Raw genomic sequence first — 9,967 nt, 5'->3', positions numbered from 1 at the left:
AACTCGCCCATTTTTGTGGGTTTTAATAATAACCCCGAACAAAAAAACGTGAAAACCTTCTTTTTTTTTTTTTTTTTTTTTTTTTCTTTTTTTTTTTTTCCTTCATGTTTCACCAATTTTCTAAGAACAGCCCAAGCACTGATGCCTGCGCGTCATCTGCTGTTTTTCCTGAGCTGTGGGTGGACACGCCACACTCAGTTGGCCCTCAAGGTTATATTTGTGATGTGTAATTACGCTGCCCTCGTATCCCTGCAGCTACCGACCAATTTAGCCTCGTCCAGGAGGAGACACACCCAGCCGTGCTCTGTAATAAACCAAACTTTGATTCTTTTTTTGTAAATTCCCATGATTAAACGTAACAGGTACAGAACGCTGGCACATCAGCTGTCACCTTTTGATATTCAGTTGGCGTGGAGGAGCTTCGCGTGGAACGTGCCAGAATCCGGCATTTGGAGAGCCCTTCAGCAGGCTGTTAATAGATGGCTGTGTGGGTGGTAACAGGCACATTTAGTGGCTCCGTGGAGGGAGGTTAATGAGAGCAGCATTCTAACGGGACTGCTGTTGTTCATTTTCACATCTCCATCCTCGAAGTGTGAATTGTAATAGCTTCCTGGGGAGTGGGTGGGTTGACGGCAGAGACCCTCGATTCAAGATGGAGGCTTATTTGCATTCTCAGAGCTGAAGTTGAAAAGGAAACTTTGTGTGAAATGCTTCAATTGTTTGAAAGTTTAACAGCACATTTGACAGCAGATGATTTAGGGCTGACACGATGCTGAATCGATTATTGAAATAATCGTAGACTTGTTTACTAATCGATTAATTGTTAACTGAAGTGAACAGACCCAAAAAAGACTATTTGCTGAAAAAACATTCTCAGAGGAGTAATTAAGCCAAAAATGTACAAAAAAATAGCTTCACCTAGTTCAAATTCTGTAAAAAAAAAAGATAAAAACAAGCAGAAAGTGCTTAGCTTTTCACATGTTAATGTTAGAAGTACTTTTTTTAGTTGCAGTTGCATCCTTTGCTGCACATAATCAAGCATACACTAAAGTAATGCTATGTTGCATTTTAGAAAATGAAATTATTTTCTTTATTTTAAAAAAATCTGTAAAAAATTTTATGTGCATCTTTTCATGCATTTCTAATATTACCTAAAGGCTTAAATTAACAATCTAAAGACTGCAGTTTCAATAATCGTCAATAGATTAATCAATAACTAAAATAGTTGTCAGTTGCAGCTCTAAAATTATTTGACTCCAATTAATCATCCTGTTTGTCTTTCAGGAGAGAAGCCTTTCATTTGTGAGATCTGTGGGAAGAGCTTCACCAGCCGGCCCAACATGAAGCGCCACCGGCGCACGCACACGGGCGAGAAGCCGTACCCCTGCGAGGTCTGTGGCCAGCGCTTCCGCTTCTCCAACATGCTCAAAGCTCACAAGGAGAAGTGCTTCCGGGTCACCAGCCCCGTGGTCCTGCAGACTAGCGGCTCCTCTGTGCCTGTCCGCCTCTTCGCCAACGCCTTCTCCTCCCCCGCCTCCTCCTCTTCCTCTCCCACCACCGTCCCCGGGCCCTCGGCGGCGACCCCCGCCACCACCTCAGCCTCTCTGGGCCTCGCCCCAACCGGAGGGCCCGTTCCGCAGCAGGGCCCCGTCGGACACACGTTCTCCCATGTGCAGCTCCATTCTGCGCCCTCCCATCATCATCTCTCCAACGCGCCGCAGCAGGCCAATCCTCACAGCCACCATCACCTGGTGGTCCCTCCTGTCGCCCACCTCCCCCCTCCTCCTGCTCTTTTCAAGAGCGAGCCGCTTAACCACTGTGGGCATGAAGATAGCAGCTACCTGCACCACATGGCCCCCCTTGACAAAGGTCCTGGAGCGCCACAGCACCACTGAACCTGTGGAACACCAAACCACACCTTATTTGTCTTCTTAAAGCTCCGCCTCAGTTTCTCAATCGCAGGAACTGGAAGCCGGGTCTGCAGAGAGGAGTTTGTTGCAGACAGCAGGATGAGATGAAAAGGGAGCATACATGTTCCATCAGATAATGGAGGTTTCCTGCGTAGACGTGGCTCGACTAGAATTAATCTAAACTCATAAACATTAAGGATTGAAACTGTTGCACCATCCGTGCACGCATTAAGTGAGACATCACTTTAAAAAACTGTTCAACCCGGCAAAGGTTTTACAATCGCTAGGAATTATTCTTCAGAAAACGACTCTGTGTGAACATCTCTCTCCACATTTAATGGGTGGAAACTGGTTTTCATCACAAATAAAAGCTGCTGATGGAACTCAAAATCCATAATACCTAGACTCCCTGGATCTTCAAAGATCTGCTTCACTGAACTTCCCTCTTCTTTGTATTTTGTTAATTTGACTCAAGGTCATACATTAGTCAGGACATGAGCTTTCTGTGCCGCTCATCCCCATAGCAATATTGTACTTATTCTCCAAGCTCTAGTGCAGAAACCTCATGGGCAAACAAATGTTTAATGAATGTTGAAACTGGTTCTACCTGAGCCTTTTTTTACTGTACAGAGGCCAATGTTAAAGGGACAGTTTAGATTTTTATAGCAGTGTTCTGTGCTATAAACTACAGGTAGATACTCTACCTGTAGTAGACAGATGTCATATTGAAATGAGTTTGTGTAAACATGAACATTCTTCTTAACTTCTTGGCAGTTAGGCTAACTGCTAAGAAGACAAGTCCACAGATTTGAGCTATGTTAAACAAACAGAAAAAGTTTCTTTCAGAATACTTCTGTGTTTTTTCACTGAAAAATGTCCCTGTTTTAGTGCAAAATTGCATTATTTGAGTCTCTCTGGCTGCCTCATCATCTCCAACTGATTGGTCTGCTCCAAGTCTGCCAAGAACGAAGCATTTTGGTTTTGCATCAAACTGTCAGTTTTGCAGACGTACCACTGTTTAGCTGTTTGGAAATTATTTTGAGTTAACTTGTGATCAGTTAAACACGATCTGCCAATATTGCAACTCTAATGTAACCGTCCAGTGATGAGCAATATTTTACTAGCTCACAAAATAACTTTTTCCCCCCTAAAACTGTTTATTATCTTAAGATTTTCTAAATTTGATAAGTAATGCATAAGGAGTGGTTATGGGTTTACTGAAATGGCTGGCTAATATTAGCGTTAGCATATTTTGATATAACTTGTTGATCATTCAGATGATGGATTGGAAACTTTATTAATCCCTTTGGGATTTTCCCTCAAGGAAATTGTCTTCCACATAGCACACTTGGATATACATGATGAGAAATTGTTCCAGTTAAATTTGTGTGGACAAGATCTTCTCCTGATTCATAAGCAAAATTGATTTCTGTGGATGTCATAATTGTTAGTGATTAGCATTGGATTTACATACAGATACCAGATAGGCTCTCATTTTCTGTAAACATCAGTGTGAAAGGTACACCAAGACTTGGACTTGTGTAAAAACTGCACATTTGTGAAATCAGAGCCACAAATTGACCATATTTTTGTTTCATTTTAAATGTCCAATTTGACATTTTAAACAATGCCAACTGGGTCTAAATATTCTTGCAAATGTAATTGCTAAAACCAGCTAAAAGCTGTTAGTTTTCCTCTGCTCTAATTATTTCTTCACTATTTTTGCAAACTCACAATGCTATGACATCTGTCTGCCACAGCTAAGGCAACAATTACTGATAAGTTCACAGAACCTCAGTTCAAAACGTTTGAACTGTCCCTTTAGGGCTGTCAGTCAGGGGGCAAACAGCAGTAGAGTAAAATGCAGTGCCATAGGTTACAGTGAAATGGGAGAGATTAGTTTTTAACTACTTTGTAAATTAAACTGAATCGAGACAAAGTCTCAGATTTATACCCGTAAAGATGGTGCTTTCCATTCCATTACTTAAAAAGTCCTTATTTTGCTTTCTAATTCAATTTTCATAACCTAATCTAGTAAGTGTGTGTGGGGGGGGAAATTTGTGTCCTTTCAGCCTGGCTTTTCTGCAGTGAAATTAATGTTTGACTTGATATTTTGTGATCGAGATGACTTTAATTAAACAGGATCTGCCCCAGGCACACACATACACACACACACACACACACCACACACGTTCAAGCATACACACGGTCACTGATTTACCTACAGTGACCAGTAGAACCACCTCAGCTTACAGGACTGTTGGTCAACGTTTGCTTTTAGAAAATGAATGACTGTCGAATAATACTGCCACTGTGAGGGGCCAGACATGTGGCCCCGTCTGCTTTTGTCCTCTACTTTATTTTATTTTTTATCCCCACCTCCCTTTGCTGCTGTTCAAACAATACGGGTTACCATGTTAAAGGTCGCCTGACACACACACACACACACACACACACACACAGAGTATACACAACTGGGACCTTTTTCATTGAAGCTCTTAACAGTATATTATGCATTATTCCTCAGCCTGTATTCCACGGTTTGGTGTGGGGTGGTGTTGTAATGTAGAGGCTAGACGTTTATTTTATTTTATTTTTTTTTTTTACTTTCTGTACTGACAAACTTTGGTCAACAAAGACCAGCGCATGTCTAAACCTGTTGAATGTCGCCTAAGCAGAATGATGGTTTATAGGTCATTCTTGTTTCATGTTCTCAGATTATTTACATAGTTGTTAAGCTAATGAACAGCCGTCACATGCAGTTAACATCAGATCTTTACATACACTGAATAAAAGGATAATTTTTATTCCTCATCTTCTGACAAACTTTTCCTGTTTTTAGATCAGATTTAAAATTACAAAAATGATTTCTATGTAAGAACTACTAGAAAAATGAAATGGGGCTTCTTTGAGATCCTTTTATTATTTCTTCAAATTTAGATGTTTGCTTAATTCTCCTTGGTATTTGGTGGAACTGTACGAATTTTGCCGACAGACGTTGTTACTCAGTCACCTTTTCAGCTCTTCCCACAGGTTTTCTGTGGGCCTGAGATTGCGGCTTTACAACGGTCGCTCCGAAACTCGCAATTTGTCGTCCTTAAGCAACTTAATTGCTGTTTTGGATGCTGACAGTCATTACCCAGCTGTCATTAAATGCTACCTCGGTGTTTTCACATAATGATGTTTCTTCAAGATGCCATCTAATTTAAAGTACAACATAATGCTGCCACTCTCATACTTCACAGTTGGGATTGTGGGTTTTTGGCTAGCAAGCTTCCCTTTTTTTTTTTTTTTTTTTTTTTCTAGAAAATTATTCAAAGATAATTTTGGGGCTAGAATTTTTGTTTTATTAAACAATAAGACAGGTTTCGAAACGTATCCATTTCTGAGCAGTTTCAACAACAATCTTGGGTTGATTCTTGCATGTCATATATAGAAGCTACCCGACTTCTGAGCACTTTGATGGCAGAACATTTCCATGGTGTTTATACTTTCATAAAGCTGTTTGAACAGATGAACTTTACACCTTTAGGGAGTTTGGAAAAGTGAATCAAGTGGAGCTCCACAACTCTCTTCCTGATTTCTTTCAATTTTCTGTAGTGTCATAAAAGGAAGTTGTGTTTTTGAGGGGTTGCCTTAAAATACATCCTCAGGCGAGCCTCCATTTAACTCTAGTGTTGGTAATTAACAATTTAACAATAAATCCTGAATAGCTTAAAAGCGAAGTCACCTTAATGTAAAACTTCTGATGTTAAAAAACTCAATACATGGAAACAAAATCCATCACTACTGACCTAAAATGGTAAAAGCTTAGTTTGATTTAATGACTAACGGTGAGAGGGTAAAAACACATTTTTATATTGTGTATGTAAAATCTGGTTTCAACTGCTGATGTACTGTCAGCACATGATAGGAAATGTCAGGATAGGAGGCAGTGGTCAGAAAATGTCATGAAACTGGGGTTCTTCCGTTGGCCAATAGGTGCATGTCTGGTGTTTTTAAGGAGCAGAAGCTGTGGGCTTGTGTTTGGTCTGAATCTTCCCTGTTCTTGTCACCTCAGACTGATGGTGCATTGAGAGTGCATTGTTCCATGCATTTGGTCTCAGTTTGGTCTCTTACCCAAAGCTGCTTTTACAATGTGTCCCAATAATGTGTCATTAGAGGAGTAAACGGGGAGGGGGGCGGACAATAGGAATAAAATAACCCATCCTGTCATTCTGATGGTAGTCTGAAGTGGTTAAGTTCAGTAGTTTAGCGCCAGGCCTGCAATTAGCCTGCCATCTCTGTGCGTCTTAAATACTGCTGCAATATTATTTGCTATCATTCAATCTCTGTAGGCTCACTGCTGGGATTCAGGATTTTGCAGTAGGGGTATTTTCAGTCTTGTATTGTTCCTTTTTTTTTTTTTTAAAGCCTTTTGTTATTCTCTGCACTTTACTGCTGCGTGGGTGATGCGCAGGGAACGGGGTTAGGGGAGGGGGTGACAATGCATTGTGGAGCAGAATGCAGTTGTGACTGTATGGGAAATGGTTGGAGGCGATTTACTTTTGAGTGGATTTTTTTTTTTTTTTTTTGGCAAGGAAAGGAGGAGAATCTGAGGTGGAGGTGGACAGTGTGCAAGGGACCATAGCTAATATACACATCTATGTACTTAACTTCATTTTGAGAAAAAATAGCCTTCAATGTGGACCTTTCCTTCAAAGTACAAATGATGATCCTGCTGCTTTTGCGCCATCACACATGCCCCTCCATGTATTATTGGAAATACGTTCGTCATTTTTATTTTATTTTTTCCCGTTGTGTCCATTTTCTCTGTTGCAGAATGATTCTCCTCCTCCTTTCTTTGTTATATAGAATGCACTTTCTACTAAAATCCTTGAGTAGTTAAAAAAAATAACATTGTATATTCTTTAAAGATGTTTTAAACAAAAAAATCAATATTCTTTCCCCTTTGTATTTTTAACCACTTAATGTAGCATTGCGTATTTTATTATTGTATCTGGTACAAAATGTGCAGCTTTATAATGTCCTGTTTTGTCCTTTTTGTATGTTTTCTGGAGATTGAGGATAAGTGATAAAAAGTTGGGCCTTTTTTTGATAATGTACATTTAACTGACTGCTAACTTTGAAGTAAAAACTCGTAGCCATGATATTTGTTTCCTTGGATCCTTTTTTTTCCTTTTTTCCATCCTTTGAAATCCTTGCTGTACAGAGAAGAGTATATTGGACAAAACTGGCACTTAATTTAGGGCTTCAGGTATTGTGGCCTAATAACATATCTGATGTAGAAGTGAGCTCAAAAGGAACTTAAAAAAAATCCACATTTATTTATTAAAAGTTAATGAAGCTGCCGTTAGTTGCGGAAGTTAGCAGGCGGCTAAAGCATGACCCAAAGAGTCTCTATCTATGGGACAAAGATAAAAAAATAAAAACTGCAGCAGATCTTCAACAAGATGCCAAAAAAATAATTAAATCAACGTTTGAAATGCAGCAGCAGGAATATTAGAAAGGTGTGCATAAATAACTGCCTGCAAACGCAGCAAACTGAAGCTGAATTGTCACAAACATAGGGTGATGTGAGAAACTGAAGTCACACAGAAAACACTTGCTCACTCTTTCTTGAAGCTATTGAATTATTGGCTATTTAGTTTTTACAGACTGTTCTTTTTTTTTTAATCTATGAAATGTTTGAATCTGTTCAGGTTGAATTGGTGCTTTTAGAGCAGGTCATTTTGTACTAAAAAAGATGTCTACTTTCTTTTTATTGTGAACATGAAAAATATTGATTGGGAACAGCATGTTCCTGATTGTGTGCTTCAGTTTAAGTATGTTTCAAACTGAGATTTGCTCCAGCGTGGATTATTGCTGATTGATGCCACTCTTGCTTCAGCTCTGGTCTTTTTCCTGCCTTCTTTTAGTTTCACTGCGATTTTGGTATAACATTTTACCAACTCTTTGCACTGAATCTGAGAATTGTGACATGATTTTACTACTATTAACACCCCTAATCTTCTACTAATCTTTCCATTGTGGGTAAATTAACAGGATAGTCCCTCAATTTAGGTCATCATCTTCGTAAATACCAAAAAGTCTTCAAGTTTCATTGGTGTGTAGTGTTTCCCTCCTCTTAGGACGCATTATTGCTGGAAGAATACCTGCTTTCTCTTTACCAGGTGCGTTCAATGAGTCACATAATCCTATAGGTAGCAGAACAGGCCGATGGGTGCAGAGAAAAGTGTGTGTGACTCACTGTTGGTGAGTGGGTGGCCAGGTACCGGGGCTCACTTCACGAGCAGAGGAGATAATAACACGCCGTCTGTACATCTCCATTCCCATTTGGGTTTGAAAATAGTCGGCCTCCCCAGCTGTTAGTCATTACGCCTTCTGGTGTCGAGGAGGGAGGAGGCTGCGTCTGTCGGCAGGCAGATAAAGAGAAGGGGGCTTCACGTCGCGTTTCCCAGCCGTTTGTTCGTTCTGTGTGCTTCATTAATCAGCATACTTGCAGGGTCTTATCAGGAGGAACAAGCAACAAACATGGTCTCCCTTGCTGCGATACTGATGTTTCTCTGTAGTTAGTAAATGGAAACATAACCTTATTTCAGATTTTGATTACTTTTAAATCATTTCTATCCAGTCATCTCCTCAAATGTGAAACCCAACAACGAAAGCCATCCCTGTCCTGCCTTCACAACAGACTCGAAGCATTTTACCGTTAAAATGGCCCCGCTGAACTAAATATAGATCAGCAATCTAAAAGGAGGCCAAGATTGATTTTTGAAATCACTGCGGGTTTTTTACGGCAACATTTAAAAGTAGTGTTGTAAATTTTTATCTCTTATAGCACCAGAACAGATTTTATTACTTAGGTTACAAGCCTCCAAACTGGAACTGCTTCCTGTTAAAGGATGTTTTTCTGCAAATCTGATCTACATGTTTTTTTGTGCTCGCCCAAACAAAAGTTATACAGCCCATCCTTTTCCATATTTGACATACTTGTCAAGTGGAAATAAAATAACTATGTTTATCTTATGAAGTATGGGGTGTGTGCATTTGTATTCAGCGTCCTTTACTGAAATACCCAAAGTAAAGTCTATTGAAACCAACTGTCTTCAGAAGACGCTTGAATAATAGTACATTTCTCAGTATAAAAAAGTGACAAACATCCTTACGAACATACTCATCACTTCTTAGACAACTGTTAGCCCAGTTTTTGTAGTTTCTGCAATCACCTTAGATGTTTTCTCTGCTTGACACCAATAGGTTGACCCTTCTTGAACAGACCAACATCTTTTCCACAACCACAAGATGTCTTTCTGCATGGCTGTTTAAGAAATGAGAAGCTACTCATTGTCTCAGTTGGGGTTAAATAACTTGTGGCCAGTTGAGAGACAGTTGACCATAGAATAACTATCCTAGAAGCTCAGGCATTACTTTGCTATTCAATCAATTATCAGAGAAAGGCAAGAGGGTTAGGGTTAGGGTAACCCTTTGCAGATCTTCTAAGATGTGGCCGTCCGCCTACACTGACAATTAAAGGAATTCATTAGTTGCAGTAACTCTGGAGGAACTCAAATGGTCTACAGCTCAGGTGAAACAATTAGTTGCTCAATTGACAAAATGTATTCTATATTGAAGAGTGGTAAGAATAAAGCTATGAGAGCCCTTGTTTGCAGTTTGATTTAACAAACTTGAGGAATGTGCTCTACAGAAGTGATCAAAATGAAATCTGTTGGCCAACATCCAAAACATTTCACCATAAAAAGACTGGCACAATGTTAAAACATGCTGATTGGGTGGTCTTTTTCAGTAGAGTCTGGACATCTGGTCAGAGTTTAGTGGTGGATTTAAGTACAGGGCAATCCTGGAACTCAACCTGCTGGAGGCAGCAAAAGACTTATAACAAGGCCAGAGCGGCCCTTTCACGTGATTTTGATGAAAACATGTCCAAAGCTCCAAACCTTAAACGAATGGATATTTAAACTGATGGTTTCAGAGACTCTCCAATCTAAATTTGGACAATCTTGCAAAGTAAAATGTCAAAATAGTTCTAGTTTCTG

At 39.7% G+C, this 9,967-nt stretch overlaps 1 protein-coding gene across 3 annotated transcripts in view; it reads left to right on the top strand.

Moving 5' to 3' along the window:
* Nucleotides 1–7,060, top strand: part of znf652 (zinc finger protein 652) — a 26,533-nt gene extending 19,473 nt beyond the window's left edge. For all 3 annotated transcript variants that reach the window (XM_015055884.1, XM_015055883.1, XM_015055882.1), the window contains exon 6: nucleotides 1,285–7,060. In XM_015055884.1, the coding sequence (XP_014911370.1) occupies nucleotides 1,285–1,895 (611 nt within the window). In that variant the 3' untranslated portion in view covers nucleotides 1,896–7,060. The remainder of the gene's footprint in view (nucleotides 1–1,284) is intronic.
* The last annotated feature ends 2,907 nt before the right edge of the window (nucleotides 7,061–9,967 follow it).

The sequence above is a fragment of the Poecilia latipinna genome, unplaced genomic scaffold (genome assembly GCF_001443285.1).
Source record: "Poecilia latipinna isolate Pla-1442-1.1 unplaced genomic scaffold, P_latipinna-1.0 Scaffold1340, whole genome shotgun sequence".
Taxonomy (NCBI): domain Eukaryota; kingdom Metazoa; phylum Chordata; class Actinopteri; order Cyprinodontiformes; family Poeciliidae; genus Poecilia; species Poecilia latipinna.
The sequence above is the reverse complement of the archived record's forward strand: the minus strand, read 5'-3'. Positions and strand labels throughout refer to the sequence as shown.